Below are 17970 nucleotides of genomic sequence, written 5' to 3'. Positions count from 1 at the left end.
GCTACTCCGACATTTGAGTGGCACTAACAGCTGATCTGGGCTTGTATACTTTTAAATTTTGCAAATCCGAAAGAAATTAATTAAAATTAATGAACATGAGTGAGTTTACTAAACTCTGTAACGCTCAGCAGGATATCCATATTGCCACCGAGACATTTGCCAACTTGGACGACAAAAAAGAGAAGCTGATTGCGTTGTTTTGACGGGCTTGCAATGGAGACCACCACAGTTTCTAAAAAGTGCAAGGATCCCCGTATATGTGAGAGTTATTTAATGCCAGAGATCCAGCAGTAATGCATTGTGGTACTGCGAGCAGAATTTGCAGCGTGCGCTCTAGGTTTCAGTCATTTTTATACAAAATAGATTTTAAATTCAAAAGACATCAAAAATTGCGCCAACCTTGCTTATAGAAAACAGCTGTTGTAGTGGTGGCACGAAGAAAATATCGTTAAACATCGGTATTTTCCGGTATTTTTTCTAAAAACGTTCGGGGCGAATGGTTTTTAATCGCATTTAAAAATCGCATTTCTTTGAAATTGGGCATTTAGCCTTATGGGATTCCCTGTGTAAATAAATGCGCATTTGTCTAAATGCGTTTTAATGCGGCAATGGAATCAGGCTATTAAACAGAGAGTATTGGTTCCGATATTTTAAAAATCTTCGACATCCTAAATCGGCAAGTTACTCACACAAAAAAGTATGACCATGTTATAGCCTGATTCCATTGGCGCATTAAAACGCATTAAGCCTAACGTGCATTTATTAAGGTTGGCGCAATTTTTGATGTCTTTTGAATATAAAATCTGTTTTGTATAGAAATGACGGAAACCTAGAGCGCACGCTGCAAATTCTGCTCGCAGTACCACTATGCATTACTGCAGGATCTCTGGCATAAAACCTCCCACATATACGGGGATCCTTACCCAATTTAGAAACTGTGGTGGTCTCCATTGCAAACCCGTCATAACAGCACAATCAGCTTCTCTTCCTTGCCGTCCAAGCTGGCAAATCGCATTATGTTCATTAATTTTAATTAATTTCTTTTGGATTTGTCAAAATTCAAAAGTATACAAACCCAGTTCGTGCCAAAACGCCAATGGAATTAGGCACATTTAAAAAGTTCACTAATGCGGCAACGGAATCAGGCTATTAGAGTATGTATGCCTACCATTAATCTATTGCGATCATGATTAAATGTGAACATTGCGCGAATTCAGCAGAACACTATGATTACTGGTCACTGATGCATCAGAAGTCAGTGTTGCATTTTCAGTTGAAGCCGTCTGGAAAATACTAAAACGAACGATACGTCAGCAGGTCCTGCTATCGATAAGATTCGGTGGTGACACCGACTATTGATAGCGGGAAAGGATCTAGCTATTTAAATTTAGCCCGGTTCGCTGGTTAACTGGGTTCAATAGCCTTGAATACGTTCGCTGACCCATCTTGAGAGAGCGGGAGGGAAAATGGCGAGCGACATTGGTGTAGGTCAGGGTTTTGCTTTAGTTGCTGCAATAAGTAGTAGTCGGGAAAAAGCCTAAGACTTTAAATTCGTAATAAGTGTTTGGATAATTCAAAGTGAGTGGTTATTTATTAGTCCGGAACTTGTAAATTACAGTGTTTTTTTTTTGATATTGAAGCCGCCGGGGACCCTATCTAAAGGGCCCCGGAAATTTAGAAGATTTGGGAACACTCACCTGGCGAACCTAACCTGGTTGTGAGGACCACGCCGTCCACCAGCAGCAGCAGTGATCCAGGTTCAGCCGCAGCAGCATCAGCCGCAGCAGCAGCAGCGATCCTGGTTCAACAGCAGCATTAACCGCAGCAGCAGCATTAGCCGCAGCAGCAACAGCGATCAGCTTCCGCAGCAGCATTAGCCACAGCAGAAGCAGCTGTCAGCAGTATCAGTCGCAGCAGCAGCAGCGATCAGCAGCAGCAGCAGCCTCAGGCGTCAGCAGCTCCAGCAACTGCCTCCGAGACGGTCACATACGGAGATTCCCTCGGTAAGTCCGTTCCGGGAACGCACTGCCCCCGGCCCCTCTTACGCAGACGCTGCACTATCCTCCGGACCAATGGGCTCCGTGCGAACTCGCGCTGGTTTTCGCCGCTAGTGATTTTTCTATTCTGGCTGCAGTTTCAACCACATCCGACGTTGAACTCTGCAATAAATAAGTTTTAGTTATTATTTTGTGATATCATACAGTCAAGATTGTCAAGTACTCACTGTGAAATCTAATCTAAAATTAGAGTCTTAATTCCGAACCGTAGCCGCGCGTCCAACTACGTCTTAATTGGGTCGCGAAATTTAATGACTGGTGGGATTTATTTAGCGTACTTACCTTTTCAGCACGTCCCTTCTTTTCCCTTGGAGCTCCTCAGGATTAGGCGACCCGATTGGCAAACGCCTCCAATTTAGTGCCGTGCGGCGATTTTGCCTGAAACTTGTAATATTAAGCGTCTAAAAAATTTCCCTTCGGTTGTTGCCGCTTTGACCGCTTGTCATCTGGGCGACGGTCTGAGATCGGCCTTAAGTGTTTCTAACGAAAAGAGTAGATTATTAGTAGGAATCAATAATGAATGTATTTATTTATTAATCTTGCCCAAAATTAAATGTGAACAAGCTACCGAGATGGTTGTGTGAATTACCTTGGGCGGGGAGATGAGCCGGTCGTAATCCAGCAGGAATAGGCTCCGGTCTGCCGGAGATGGGGTGTGCCTCCCACATTTTTCTTGGGGCACCCAAGGTTGGGTGGGTGCGTTGTGGCAAGGACATCGAAGCCACCAATTTCGTCCAATTGTCTTAGTTTTTTTATGTAAACGTAACTTTGTTTTGTTTTGATTTGTGGTAGAGATGGTAAATCGTCAAGTTAGTGACTTTAGACGTCCGATGAGTCGGAATCGATTGTTCGGACTGCAGGGCATAGGCGGCACTCCGCCCTGGGATTCCGTGGCTAGCCGGCGCTGCCCTCCGGGAAAGATGCAGTTCCGTAACAATATGGCGCCCAATTTTAACAAATAAAATATGTGATAGCCGAGTAGACGGCGTCTCGCATATTTATATCTCCAGCCAGCCCTCGAACGGTGGCTTGCATGACACACATGCAATTGCACCGTGGATGCGCACTGGTAGAGAAAAGTTGTTTAAATTTTGTAGGAAGAAAGGGAGGCGTGTCCACTAGAGGTAGGACAATTGCTCTTGAGGCACAGTTCACAGGGATTAGCTGTGATTTGGCGGTGACATCCTCTTCGAAGGAAATCGAAGCATTCGCATCCCAGGTCGTCCGTGCAATAAGCACGAAAGGTTAAACCAAAAACTGTGATAAAACTGTGATATCGGTATTAGGGACATTTTTTTTTGTTAACGTAATTTTAATGAATGTTTTGTTTTGGGGTTACAGTGTAGTTGTTTTATTTGTGCAGATCCTTGGGTTTTCTTGGTATTTGCGTTTTCATATCATATCGGTTTAAAACTTAAACGTGTGGTCGTGACCCGTGACGTCGTCACGCGCTGCTGGGCCACCGCGACTTGAATGAAAAACGCAAAGTCCAAAAGGAAATCCTATGCGATCCTGCAAACAGCCGAAGTCCTTAACTGGCGACTTTCAGCACAGCTGAAAGTTAGTCCAGTTGACGAGCGGCTTGTTTAGTGAGAATTCGGACGAAATTGTAAACGCAAGACGCCTGGCGCGGAGTCTACCGGCTGGTGATCGGCTCCATCTCCCCTTATTGAGGCTGGAAAAAAAATAGAGAAAGAAATTTAGTCTTGAGGGACTTGTTTTTTTATAGGAGCTAATTATTGGTGTGAATTTGTTAAGCCTAAGGTATTTGTTGGTCGTTAATATATTTTCTTATTTATTTCTTATTTATTCATTGTTTATTGTTTCTATTTATTTATTATTATTATTTATTGGCCTGGTAATATAAGTATTCGTATTATTTAGGTGCATATTATTTAGTGGTATTTATTTATTATTATTCACTAGCATTCAGCATAATTTATTTATTTATACATAATTTGGGTTTTTGGTTGGCACATTGAATTCGGGGTTTCAGAAGTCGTGTTAGGGGTTACCAAAATTCAGGATGGACAAGGCAGCAAGCATGATCACCTGCTTCGGTCGAAGGGTTTTCCAGGCGAGGACGACGAAAAGATGTGGTTCACGGATGTGGAGGGCGCTACCGAGGCTGGTTTGCCGCGCATATCGGAAGGGTTGCCCAGAACTCCGCTTGCCCGCTTGCGCCAGGGACTGCAACAAGAGCAAAAAGAACCACAGGACACCGAGCTGCAGCAGGACCTAAGGCAGCAGCAGATCCTGGAGGGAATTGGTTCCGCGGCGGATGAGTTGTTGCAGCTGGACGATAAGGACGCAAGACTCCACGATCCTTTTATGGATTCCGCGGCAAGGTCGGCCGTTAATGTGGCTTTGGCGCAGGCGGCGGAGACCCATCGGAAGGCCCAAGAAGGCGGGATCAATCAGGAACTGAGGGACGAGATCCGAAGTGGCTTCCTGGAAATGATGGAGCTCAGTTTCCCCTGGAGAGCATGCCGGATGAGCGAAGGCGTCCGGATTCAAGGATCACCGCAGGAATCCGTGGTCAAGCCCCGCAAGGTGCGGTGCCCAAGAGCACACAGGTCGCCGGCATGGACGGTTCCAGGCTACCTCCGCCGAGGGTGCCGCTAGATTTCCAGGAGTTGGAAAGTAGCAGTCCCGGGTATCCTCCGGATCATGGAAGGTCGCGCCGAGACGATGGCCCGGCCCGGCTGGTGCGTTGAGGACCGCAGGGCCTCAGAGTTCAGCGAGAAGCAGCTCCTATATGTCAATGTGGGGCCGGCAGCCGCCAACTAGCAATGGCGAATTGAGCGGTGGGGCGTATCCTTCGACAGGGAGGATGAGCGAAACTCGGTGGAAGATTTTCTCTTCAGGTTGGAGTTCCTGCAGCGGCAGTGCCAATGCCCGTGGCAAGAGGTGATCCGAAACTTCCACCTGCTGCTTACTGGACGGGCTCGGGAGTGGTACTGGGTGCACGTGCGTCACTGCAGGGTGGACAGGTGGTCCCAGCTTCGAGCCTCGCTGATGGATAGGTTCCGATGCCACCAGACGGAGCACGACCGGATGCACCAACTTCTGCAGAGGGAGCAGCAGCTCGGAGAAGGAGTTGACGATTACGTCCACGCGATGCAGCAGTTAGCGGCCCGTCTGAAAAGGTCACTGTCAGAGCGACAGTTGGTTAAGATAATCAAAAAGGGCTTGAGGGAGAGCATCGCAAGGTTTGTCTACGCGATGGATGTGCTTACGGTGGATGAACTGCGGGAAGAGTGCTGCGAGGTGGAACGCAGTTTTGGACGACGTGGACGGACCACGTACACGCAGCCGATGCGGTATCCTCCGGCGGAGAAGGCCAAGGTTAGCGAGGCTATTGGCCCAGATCCTGGTGAGGATCCTCCGTGGCACGAGGTGGACGAAGTGCGGGCGAAGAATCCGTGCCGAGCCGGCTGCTGGAATTGCGGAGCCGTGGATCACGGGTTCCGTGACTGCGCAGCAACAGAACGCAGACTGTTCTGCTACCGATGTGGGAAGCCCGACACCGTGTCTCCCAAATGTCCGGATTGTGCGGAAAACGGTCGGCTGGGCGATCCGAGGACGGAGAGGATGCGTCCAGACAGGAGTTCCGCAGAGAAGAAGAGTTGGTAGAGTTAAATAAATGTTTACCTTATAAGAATAGCAATAAGTCTAATTTACAATACTTACCTTATGCGGAGAGGATGCGACGGTACCTAGATATCAGGAACAGGATCTTCTCAGAGCACCAGTTAGGCGGGATGCGTATGGTGTCTCGCAAGGTGCAAAAGGCCAGGGACCGATTTCGCAAACGTCGGAACTGCCGACGCGAAGCAGTGGCCGCCGTGAAGCGCAGTTTATCGCGAGATCCCAGACCGTTCGCCGCAGTCCGAGTCCTGACCAAGCAACTGACGTGGTTGTTGGACACTGGAGCGAGTGTGAGTCTGCTTGGAAAAGGTGGCAGAGAGCTGGTCGAGGCCTTGGATGTGCCCGTCCAGAAGTACTTATCCGCAGTCCGTACGGCCTCTGGAGAGGATCGGTCAATTATAGGACGGGTCAAGTTACCGGTGGAATACCGAGGACGGACAGAGCACATTCTCTTCTACTTGTGTCCTTACCTGGAGCAGCCAGCTTATTTTGGAGTGGATTTTTGGCAAGCATTCGGACTGGCCCCAGCGATTATAGGCCCCATCGATCCGGAAGGCGTGAAGAAGGCCGAAGAATTACACGCCAGGGAGATGGAGCACTACGCTGAGGTCGAGGATGACGATGAGGAGAAAACCGATCCCGAGTCCTGGACGCTTTCCAAGGCCGAGGAACAAGAGCTGGAGGAGATCAAGCAGCAGTTCTTGACTTTCGAGCGGGATGGCTTAGGTACCACCAGTCTGGAGAAGCACACTATTGAGCTGATGGACGGAGCCAATGTGTTCAAGGATCGACCCTATCCGATGTCTCCCGCGAAGCAGAAGGTGGTCGAGGACGAGGTCGACAAGATGCTGGCGCTCGGAGTCATCGAGGAGAGCAAAAGCCCCTGGAGCAACCGCACCACCGTAGTATCAAGATCTGGAAAACACCGGTTCTGCTTAGACGCACTTAAGCTTAATGATGTAACCATCAAAGATGATTACCCGTTGCCCAGCATAGACGGCATTCTGTCCAGAATTGACCAAACGTACTACATTTCCAGCGTGGATTTGAAGTTCGCTTTATGGCAGATTGAGTTGGACACGGGCAGCAAGGAATACACAGCCTTTACGGTTCCTGGTCGGCCTATTTACCAGTTCCGTGTGATGCCTTTCGGACTCTGTAACGCTGGTGAGACTCATGGACCGAGTAATTCCAGCTGAAATCCGCTCGAATGTGTTCGTCTACTTGGATAACCTGCTAATACTAGCGCCTGACATGAGAACGCACTTGAAGTATCTTCGCCGAGTCGCTGAATGCCTGAAAGAAGCAGGGTTAACCATTGGTCTGAGCAAGTCGAAGTTTTGCTTCAAGTCTTTGACCTACCTCGGCTTCATAGTGGGTGGAGGACGTCTGCGGATGGATCCAGGGCGTGTAGCAGCTATTAGGCGGATGCCTGAGCCAAGGACCATGAAGGAAGTGAGAGCCTTAGTTGGTACCGTCGGTTCATAAAGAACTTCGCGCCGTTGGCAGCCCCGCTCACGCAATCCTTGAAGAAGACGGGACATAAGAAGTTTTCCTTGAGTCCAGAAGCACAGCTGGCAGTAGAGTCCTTGAAGATGGCCCGAACTACTGCGCCAGTGCTGGTACATGCGGACTTTAAGCGGCACTTTTTCATCCAGTGCGATGCGATCGGAGTCGGTGCAGTGTTGTTCCAGCGGGATGAAGACGGCCAGGAGCAACCAATAGCGTTCTTCTCGGCCAAGATGAATTGTCACCAAGTCCATTACACCGTCACCGAAAAAGAATGCCTCGCAGCCCTGCTAGCCATTCGAAAGTTCCGGCCGTATGTGGAAGGAATGCCGTTTACGTGCATCACGGATCATGCCAGCTTAAAGTGGCTCATGTCCATGAAAGACCTTTCGGGTCGGCTGGCTCGGTGGTCATTGCAACTCCAGGGATATGACTTCAACATCGAACACAGGAAAGGAAGCGAGAACGTCGTGGCAGATACCCTTGCGTCTCGCATATTTATATCTCCAGCCAGCCCTCGAACGGTGGCTTGCATGACACACATGCAATTGCACCGTGGATGCGCACTGGTAGAGAAAAGTTGTTTAAATTTTGTAGGAAGAAAGGGAGGCGTGTCCACTAGAGGTAGGACAATTGCTCTTGAGGCACAGTTCACAGGGATTAGCTGTTATTTGGCGGTGACATCCTCTTCGAAAGAAATCGAAGGATTCGCATCCCAGGTCGTCCGTGCAATAAGCACGAAAGGTTAAACCAAAAACTGTGATAAAACTGTGATATCGGTATTAGGGACATTTTTTTTTGTTAACGTAATTTTAATGAATGTTTTGTTTTGGGGTTACAGTGTAGTTGTTTTATTTGTGCAGATCCTTGGGTTTTCTTGGTATTTGCGTTTTCATATCATATCGGTTTAAAACTTAAACGTGTGGTCGTGACCCGTGACGTCGTCACGCGCTGCTGGGCCACCGCGACTTGAATGAAAAACGCAAAGTCCAAAAGGAAATCCTATGCGATCCTGCAAACAGCCGAAGTCCTTAACTGGCGACTTTCAGCACAGCTGAAAGTTAGTCCAGTTGACGAGCGGCTTGTTTAGTGAGAATTCGGACGAAATTGTAAACGCAAGACGACTGGCGCGGAGTCTACCGGCTGGTGATCGGCTCCATCTCCCCTTATTGAGGCTGGAAAAAAAATAGAGAAAGAAATTTAGTCTTGAGGGACTTGTTTTTTCATAGGAGCTAATTATTGGTGTGAATTTGTTTAGCATAAGGTATTTGTTGGTCGTTAATATATTTTCTTATTTATTTCTTATTTATTCATTGTTTATTGTTTCTATTTATTTATTATTATTATTTATTGGCCTGGTAATATAAGTATTCGTATTATTTAGGTGCATATTATTTAGTGGTATTTATTTATTATTATTCACTAGCATTCAGCATAATTTATTTATTTATACATAATTTGGGTTTTTGGTTGGCACATTGAATTCGGGGTTCCAGAAGTCGTGTTAGGGGTTACCAAAATTCAGGATGGACAAGGCAGCAAGCATGATCACCTGCTTCGGTCGAAGGGTTTTCCAGGCGAGGACGACGAAAAGATGTGGTTCACGGATGTGGAGGGCGCTACCGAGGCTGGTTTGCCGCGCATCGGAAGGGTTGCCCAGAACTCCGCTTGCGCCAGGGACTGCAACAAGAGCAAAAAGAACCACAGGACACCGAGCTGCAGCAGGACCTAAGGCAGCAGCAGATCCTGGAGGGAATTGGTTCCGCGGCGGATGAGTTGTTGCAGCTGGACGATAAGGACGCAAGACTCCACGATCCTTTTATGGATTCCGCGGCAAGGTCGGCCGTTAATGTGGCTTTGGCGCAGGCGGCGGAGACCCATCGGAAGGCCCAAGAAGGCGGGATCAATCAGGAACTGAGGGACGAGATCCGAAGTGGCTTCCTGGAAATGATGAAGCTCAGTTTCCCCTGGAGAGCATGCCGGATGAGCGAAGGCGTCCGGATTCAAGGATCACCGCAGGAATCCGTGGTCAAGCCCCGCAAGGTGCGGTGCCCAAGAGCACACAGGTCGCCGGCATGGACGGTTCCAGGCTACCTCCGCCGAGGGTGCCACACAAGCCGCCGAGGAGGCCGCTAGATTTCCAGGAGTTGGAAAGTAGCAGTCCCGGGTATCCTCCGGATCATGGAAGGTCGCGCCGAGACGATGGCCCGGCCCGGCTGGTGCGTTGAGGACCGCAGGGCCTCAGAGTTCCGCGAGGAGCAGCTCCTGTATGTCAATGTGGGGCCGGCAGCCGCCAACCAGCAATGGCGAATTGAGCGGTGGGGCGTATCCTTCGACAGGGAGGATGAGCGAAACTCGGTGGAAGATTTTCTCTTCAGGTTGGAGTTCCTGCAGCGGCAGTGCCAATGCCCGTGGCAAGAGGTGATCCGAAACTTCCACCTGCTGCTTACTGGACGGGCTCGGGAGTGGTATTGGGTGCACGTGCGTCACTGCAGGGTGGACAGGTGGTCCCAGCTTCGAGCCTCGCTGATGGATAGGTTCCGATGCCACCAGACGGAGCACGACCGGATGCACCAACTTCTGCAGAGGGAGCAGCAGCTCGGAGAAAGAGTTGACGATTACGTCCACGCGATGCAGCAGTTAGCGGCCCGTCTGAAAAGGCCACTGTCAGAGCGACAGTTGGTTAAGATAATCAAAAAGGGCTTGAGGGAGAGCATCGCAAGGTTTGTCTACGCGATGGATGTGCTTACGGTGGATGAACTGCGGGAAGAGTGCTGCGAGGTGGAACGCAGTTTTGGACGACGTGGACGGACCACGTACACGCAGCCGATGCGGTATCCTCCGGCGATGAAGGCCAAGGTTAGCGAGGCTATTGGCCCAGATCCTGGTGAGGATCCTCCGTGGCACGAGGTGGACGAAGTGCGGGCGAAGAATCCGTGCCGAGCCGGCTGCTGGAATTGCGGAGCCGTGGATCACGGGTTCCGTGACTGCGCAGCAACAGAACGCAGACTGTTCTGCTACCGATGTGGGAAGCCCGACACCGTGTCTCCCAAATGTCCGGATTGTGCGGAAAACGGTCGGCTGGGCGATCCGAGGACGGAGAGGATGCGTCCAGACAGGAGTTCCGCACAGAAGAAGAGTTGGTAGAGTTAAATAAATGTTTACCTTCTAAGAATAGCAATAAGTCTAATTTACAATACTTACCTTATGCGGAGAGGATGCGACGGTACCTAGATATCAGGAACAGGATCTTCTCAGAGCACCAGTTAGGCGGGATGCGTATGGTGTCTCGCAAGGTGCAAAAGGCCAGGGACCGATTTCGCAAACGTCGGAACTGCCGACGCGAAGCAGTGGCCGCCGTGAAGCGCAGTTTATCGCGAGATCCCAGACCGTTCGCCGCAGTCCGAGTCCTGACCAAGCAACTGACGTGGTTGTTGGACACTGGAGCGAGTGTGAGTCTGCTTGGAAAAGGTGGCAGAGAGCTGGTCGAGGCCTTGGATGTGCCCGTCCAGAAGTACTTATCCGCAGTCCGTACGGCCTCTGGAGAGGATCGGTCAATTATAGGACGGGTCAAGTTACCGGTGGAATACCGAGGACGGACAGAGCACATTCTCTTCTACTTGTGTCCTTACCTGGAGCAGCCAGCTTATTTTGGAGTGGATTTTTGGCAAGCATTCGGACTGGCCCCAGCGATTATAGGCCCCATCGATCCGGAAGGCGTGAAGAAGGCCGAAGAATTACACGCCAGGGAGATGGAGCACTACGCTGAGGTCGAGGATGACGATGAGGAGAAAACCGATCCCGAGTCCTTGACGCTTTCCAAGGCCGAGGAACAAGAGCTGGAGGAGATCAAGCAGCAGTTCTTGACTTTCGAGAGGGATGGCTTAGGTACCACCAGTCTGGAGAAGCACACTATTGAGCTGATGGACGGAGCCAATGTGTTCAAGGATCGACCCTATCCGATGTCTCCCGCGAAGCAGAAGGTGGTCGAGGACGAGGTCGACAAGATGCTGGCGCTCGGAGTCATCGAGGAGAGCAAAAGCCCCTGGAGCAACCGCACCACCGTAGTATCAAGATCTGGAAAACACCGGTTCTGCTTAGACGCACTTAAGCTTAATGATGTAACCATCAAAGATGCTTACCCGTTGCCCAGCATAGACGGCATTCTGTCCAGAATTGACCAAACGTACTACATTTCCAGCGTGGATTTGAAGTTCGCTTTATGGCAGATTGAGTTGGACACGGGCAGCAAGGAATACACAGCCTTTACGGTTCCTGGTCGGCCTCTTTACCAGTTCCGTGTGATGCCTTTCGGACTCTGTAACGCTGGTGAGACTCATGGACCGAGTAATTCCAGCTGAAATCCGCTCGAATGTGTTCGTCTACTTGGATGACCTGCTAATACTAGCGCCTGACATGAGACCGCACTTGAAGTATCTTCGCCGAGTCGCTGAATGCCTGAAAGAAGCAGGGTTAACCATTGGTCTGAGCAAGTCGAAGTTTTGCTTCAAGTCTTTGACCTACCTCGGCTTCATAGTGGGTGGAGGACGTCTGCGGATGGATCCAGGGCGTGTAGCAGCTATTAGGCGGATGCCTGAGCCAAGGACCATGAAGGAAGTGAGAGCCTTAGTTGGTACCGTCGGTTCATAAAGAACTTCGCGCCGTTGGCAGCCCCGCTCACGCAATCCTTGAAGAAGACGGGAAATAAGAAGTTTTCCTTGAGTCCAGAAGCACAGCTGGCAGTAGAGTCCTTGAAGATGGCCCGAACTACTGCGCCAGTGCTGGTACATGCGGACTTTAAGCGGCACTTTTTCATCCAGTGCGATGCGATCGGAGTCGGTGCAGTGTTGTTCCAGCGGGATGAAGACGGCCAGGAGCAACCAATAGCGTTCTTCTCGGCCAAGATGAATGGTCACCAAGTCCATTACACCGTCACCGAAAAAGAATGCCTCGCAGCCCTGCTAGCCATTCGAAAGTTCCGGCCGTATGTGGAAGGAATGCCGTTTACGTGCATCACGGATCATGCCAGCTTGAAGTGGCTCATGTCCATGAAAGACCTTTCGGGTCGGCTGGCTCGGTGGTCATTGCAACTCCAGGGATATGACTTCAACATCGAACACAGGAAAGGAAGCGAGAACGTCGTGGCAGATACCCTTGCGTCTCGCATATTTATATCTCCAGCCAGCCCTCGAACGGTGGCTTGCATGACACACATGCAATTGCACCGTGGATGCGCACTGGTAGAGAAAAGTTGTTTAAATTTTGTAGGAAGAAAGGGAGGCGTGTCCACTAGAGGTAGGACAATTGCTCTTGAGGCACAGTTCACAGGGATTAGCTGTGATTTGGCGGTGACATCCTCTTCGAAGGAAATCGAAGCATTCGCATCCCAGGTCGTCCGTGCAATAAGCACGAAAGGTTAAACCAAAAACTGTGATAAAACTGTGATATCGGTATTAGGGACATTTTTTTTGTTAACGTAATTTTAATGAATGTTTTGTTTTGGGGTTACAGTGTAGTTGTTTTATTTGTGCAGATCCTTGGGTTTTCTTGGTATTTGCGTTTTCATATCATATCGGTTTAAAACTTAAACGTGTGGTCGTGACCCGTGACGTCGTCACGCGCTGCTTGGCCACCGCGACTTGAATGAAAAACGCAAAGTCCAAAAGGAAATCCTATGCGATCCTGCGAACAGCCGAAGTCCTTAACTGGCGACTTTCAGCACAGCTGAAAGTTAGTCCAGTTGACGAGCGGCTTGTTTAGTGAGAATTCGGACGAAATTGTAAACGCAAGACGACTGGCGCGGAGTCTACCGGCTGGTGATCGGCTCCATCTCCCCTTATTGAGGCTGGAAAAAAAATAGAGAAAGAAATTTAGTCTTGAGGGACTTGTTTTTTTATAGGAGCTAATTATTGGTGTGAATTTGTTAAGCCTAAGGTATTTGTTGGTCGTTAATATATTTTCTTATTTATTTCTTATTTATTCATTGTTTATTGTTTCTATTTATTTATTATTATTATTTATTGGCCTGGTAATATAAGTATTCGTATTATTTAGGTGCATATTATTTAGTGGTATTTATTTATTATTATTCACTAGCATTCAGCATAATTTATTTATTTATACATAATTTGGGTTTTTGGTTGGCACATTGAATTCGGGGTTTCAGAAGTCGTGTTAGGGGTTACCAAAATTCAGGATGGACAAGGCAGCAAGCATGATCACCTGCTTCGGTCGAAGGGTTTTCCAGGCGAGGACGACGAAAAGATGTGGTTCACGGATGTGGAGGGCGCTACCGAGGCTGGTTTGCCGCGCATATCGGAAGGGTTGCCCAGAACTCCGCTTGCCCGCTTGCGCCAGGGACTGCAACAAGAGCAAAAAGAACCACAGGACACCGAGCTGCAGCAGGACCTAAGGCAGCAGCAGATCCTGGAGGGAATTGGTTCCGCGGCGGATGAGTTGTTGCAGCTGGACGATAAGGACGCAAGACTCCACGATCCTTTTATGGATTCCGCGGCAAGGTCGGCCGTTAATGTGGCTTTGGCGCAGGCGGCGGAGACCCATCGGAAGGCCCAAGAAGGCGGGATCAATCAGGAACTGAGGGACGAGATCCGAAGTGGCTTCCTGGAAATGATGAAGCTCAGTTTCCCCTGGAGAGCATGCCGGATGAGCGAAGGCGTCCGGATTCAAGGATCACCGCAGGAATCCGTGGTCAAGCCCCGCAAGGTGCGGTGCCCAAGAGCACACAGGTCGCCGGCATGGACGGTTCCAGGCTACCTCCGCCGAGGGTGCCACACAAACCGCCGAGGAGGCCGCTAGATTTCCAGGAGTTGGAAAGTAGCAGTCCCGGGTATCCTCCGGATCATGGAAGGTCGCGCCGAGACGATGGCCCGGCCCGGCTGGTGCGTTGAGGACCGCAGGGCCTCAGGGTTCCGCGAGGAGCAGCTCCTGTATGTCAATGTGGGGCCGGCAGCCGCCAACCAGCAATGGCGAATTGAGCGGTGGGGCGTATCCTTCGACAGGGAGGATGAGCGAAACTCGGTGGAAGATTTTCTCTTCAGGTTGGAGTTCCTGCAGCGGCAGTGCCAATGCCCGTGGCAAGAGGTGCTCCGAAACTTCCACCTGCTGCTTACTGGGCGGGCTCGGGAGTGGAACTGGGTGCACGTGCGTCACTGCAGGGTGGACAGGTGGTCCCAGCTTCGAGCCTCGCTGATGGATAGGTTCCGATGCCACCAGACGGAGCACGACCGGATGCACCAACTTCTGCAGAGGGAGCAGCAGCTCGGAGAAGGAGTTGACGATTACGTCCACGCGATGCAGCAGTTAGCGGCCCGTCTGAAAAGGCCACTGTCAGAGCGACAGTTGGTTAAGATAATCAAAAAGGGCTTGAGGGAGAGCATCGCAAGGTTTGTCTACGCGATGGATGTGCTTACGGTGGATGAACTGCGGGAAGAGTGCTGCGAGGTGGAACGCAGTTTTGGACGACGTGGACGGACCACGTACACGCAGCCGATGCGGTATCCTCCGGCGGAGAAGGCCAAGGTTAGCGAGGCTATTGGCCCAGATCCTGGTGAGGATCCTCCGTGGCACGAGGTGGACGAAGTGCGGGCGAAGAATCCGTGCCGAGCCGGCTGCTGGAATTGCGGAGCCGTGGATCACGGGTTCCGTGACTGCGCAGCAACAGAACGCAGACTGTTCTGCTACCGATGTGGGAAGCCCGACACCGTGTCTCCCAAATGTCCGGATTGTGCGGAAAACGGTCGGCTGGGCGATCCGAGGACGGAGAGGATGCGTCCAGACAGGAGTTCCGCACAGAAGAAGAGTTGGTAGAGTTAAATAAATGTTTACCTTCTAAGAATAGCAATAAGTCTAATTTACAATACTTACCTTATGCGGAGAGGATGCGACGGTACCTAGATATCAGGAACAGGATCTTCTCAGAGCACCAGTTAGGCGGGATGCGTATGGTGTCTCGCAAGGTGCAAAAGGCCAGGGACCGATTTCGCAAACGTCGGAACTGCCGACGCGAAGCAGTGGCCGCCGTGAAGCGCAGTTTATCGCGAGATCCCAGACCGTTCGCCGCAGTCCGAGTCCTGACCAAGCAACTGACGTGGTTGTTGGACACTGGAGCGAGTGTGAGTCTGCTTGGAAAAGGTGGCAGAGAGCTGGTCGAGGCCTTGGATGTGCCCGTCCAGAAGTACTTATCCGCAGTCCGTACGGCCTCTGGAGAGGATCGGTCAATTATAGGACGGGTCAAGTTACCGGTGGAATACCGAGGACGGACAGAGCACATTCTCTTCTACTTGTGTCCTTACCTGGAGCAGCCAGCTTATTTTGGAGTGGATTTTTGGCAAGCATTCGGACTGGCCCCAGCGATTATAGGCCCCATCGATCCGGAAGGCGTGAAGAAGGCCGAAGAATTACACGCCAGGGAGATGGAGCACTACGCTGAGGTCGAGGATGACGATGAGGAGAAAACCGATCCCGAGTCCTGGACGCTTTCCAAGGCCGAGGAACAAGAGCTGGAGGAGATCAAGAAGCAGTTCTTGACTTTCGAGCGGGATGGCTTAGGTACCACCAGTCTGGAGAAGCACACTATTGAGCTGATGGACGGAGCCAATGTGTTCAAGGATCGACCCTATCCGATGTCTCCCGCGAAGCAGAAGGTGGTCGAGGACGAGGTCGACAAGATGCTGGCGCTCGGAGTCATCGAGGAGAGCAAAAGCCCCTGGAGCAACCGCACCACCGTAGTATCAAGATCTGGAAAACACCGGTTCTGCTTAGACGCACTTAAGCTTAATGATGCAACCATCAAAGATGCTTACCCGTTGCCCAGCATAGACGGCATTCTGTCCAGAATTGACCAAACGTACTACATTTCCAGCGTGGATTTGAAGTTCGCTTTATGGCAGATTGAGTTGGACACGGGCAGCAAGGAATACACAGCCTTTACGGTTCCTGGTCGGCCTCTTTACCAGTTCCGTGTGATGCCTTTCGGACTCTGTAACGCTGGTGAGACTCATGGACCGAGTAATTCCAGCTGAAATCCGCTCGAATGTGTTCGTCTACTTGGATGACCTGCTAATACTAGCGCCTGACATGAGAACGCACTTGAAGTATCTTCGCCGAGTCGCTGAATGCCTGAAAGAAGCAGGGTTAACCATTGGTCTGAGCAAGTCGAAGTTTTGCTTCAAGTCTTTGACCTACCTCGGCTTCATAGTGGGTGGAGGACGTCTGCGGATGGATCCAGGGCGTGTAGCAGCTATTAGGCGGATGCCTGAGCCAAGGACCATGAAGGAAGTGAGAGCCTTAGTTGGTACCGTCGGTTCATAAAGAACTTCGCGCCGTTGGCAGCCCCGCTCACGCAATCCTTGAAGAAGACGGGACATAAGAAGTTTTCCTTGAGTCCAGAAGCACAGCTGGCAGTAGAGTCCTTGAAGATGGCCCGAACTACTGCGCCAGTGCTGGTACATGCGGACTTTAAGCGGCACTTTTTCATCCAGTGCGATGCGATCGGAGTCGGTGCAGTGTTGTTCCAGCGGGATGAAGACGGCCAGGAGCAACCAATAGCGTTCTTCTCGGCCAAGATGAATTGTCACCAAGTCCATTACACCGTCACCGAAAAAGAATGCCTCGCAGCCCTGCTAGCCATTCGAAAGTTCCGGCCGTATGTGGAAGGAATGCCGTTTACGTGCATCACGGATCATGCCAGCTTGAAGTGGCTCATGTCCATGAAAGACCTTTCGGGTCGGCTGGCTCGGTGGTCATTGCAACTCCAGGGATATGACTTCAACATCGAACACAGGAAAGGAAGCGAGAACGTCGTGGCAGATACCCTTGCGTCTCGCATATTTATATCTCCAGCCAGCCCTCGAACGGTGGCTTGCATGACACACATGCAATTGCACCGTGGATGCGCACTGGTAGAGAAAAGTTGTTTAAATTTTGTAGGAAGAAAGGGAGGCGTGTCCACTAGAGGTAGGACAATTGCTCTTGAGGCAGAGTTCACAGGGATTAGCTGTGATTTGGCGGTGACATCCTCTTCGAAGGAAATCGAAGCATTCGCATCCCAGGTCGTCCGTGCAATAAGCACGAAAGGTTAAACCAAAAACTGTGATAAAACTGTGATATCGGTATTAGGGACATTTTTTTTTGTTAACGTAATTTTAATGAATGTTTTGTTTTGGGGTTACAGTGTAGTTGTTTTATTTGTGCAGATCCTTGGGTTTTCTTGGTATTTGCGTTTTCATATCATATCGGTTTAAAACTTAAACGTGTGGTCGTGACCCGTGACGTCGTCACGCGCTGCTGGGCCACCGCGACTTGAATGAAAAACGCAAAGTCCAAAAGGAAATCCTATGCGATCCTGCAAACAGCCGAAGTCCTTAACTGGCGACTTTCAGCACAGCTGAAAGTTAGTCCAGTTGACGAGCGGCTTGTTTAGTGAGAATTCGGACGAAATTGTAAACGCAAGACGACTGGCGCGGAGTCTACCGGCTGGTGATCGGCTCCATCTCCCCTTATTGAGGCTGGAAAAAAATAGAGAAAGAAATTTAGTCTTGAGGGACTTGTTTTTTTATAGGAGCTAATTATTGGTGTGAATTTGTTAAGCCTAAGGTATTTGTTGGTCGTTAATATATTTTCTTATTTATTTCTTATTTATTCATTGTTTATTGTTTCTATTTATTTATTATTATTATTTATTGGCCTGGTAATATAAGTATTCGTATTATTTAGGTGCATATTATTTAGTGGT

The 17970-nt window shown here is 50.1% G+C and overlaps 3 protein-coding genes and 1 long non-coding RNA gene across 4 annotated transcripts in view; all 4 read right to left on the bottom strand.

Moving 5' to 3' along the window:
• Positions 1–1015, bottom strand: part of LOC121467305 — a 41734-nt gene extending 40719 nt beyond the window's left edge. Inside the window, exon 1 of the mRNA XM_041708688.1 lies at positions 974–1015. Within this exon, the coding sequence (XP_041564622.1) occupies positions 974–1015 (42 nt within the window). The remainder of the gene's footprint in view (positions 1–973) is intronic.
• A 9219-nt stretch (positions 1016–10234) lies between these two features.
• On the bottom strand, positions 10235–10953 carry LOC121467309. The gene is made up of 3 exons (XM_041708691.1): positions 10850–10953; positions 10422–10757; positions 10235–10298 (listed from the first exon to the last, which is right to left on the bottom strand). Exons 1-2 carry the CDS (start codon positions 10890–10892, stop codon positions 10423–10425), a joined length of 378 nt encoding a protein of 125 aa, XP_041564625.1. The 5' UTR covers positions 10893–10953; the 3' UTR covers positions 10235–10298; position 10422.
• A 595-nt stretch (positions 10954–11548) lies between these two features.
• On the bottom strand, positions 11549–12142 carry LOC121467304. The gene is made up of 2 exons (XM_041708687.1): positions 11742–12142; positions 11549–11675 (listed from the first exon to the last, which is right to left on the bottom strand). Exons 1-2 carry the CDS (start codon positions 12140–12142, stop codon positions 11600–11602), a joined length of 477 nt encoding a protein of 158 aa, XP_041564621.1. The 3' UTR covers positions 11549–11599.
• A 3746-nt stretch (positions 12143–15888) lies between these two features.
• LOC121467306 lies at positions 15889–16518 on the bottom strand. Its single transcript, XR_005977435.1, has 3 exons — positions 16422–16518; positions 16040–16215; positions 15889–15974 (listed from the first exon to the last, which is right to left on the bottom strand). It is a non-coding gene; the product is annotated as an uncharacterized LOC121467306 (long non-coding RNA).
• Positions 16519–17970: the final 1452 nt, after the last annotated feature.

Source organism: Drosophila elegans, unplaced genomic scaffold (assembly GCF_018152505.1).
Source record: "Drosophila elegans isolate 14027-0461.03 unplaced genomic scaffold, ASM1815250v1 contig_368, whole genome shotgun sequence".
NCBI lineage: Eukaryota > Metazoa > Arthropoda > Insecta > Diptera > Drosophilidae > Drosophila > Drosophila elegans.
Note: the sequence above shows the minus strand (reverse complement) of the source record. Positions and strands in the feature narration are given on the sequence as shown.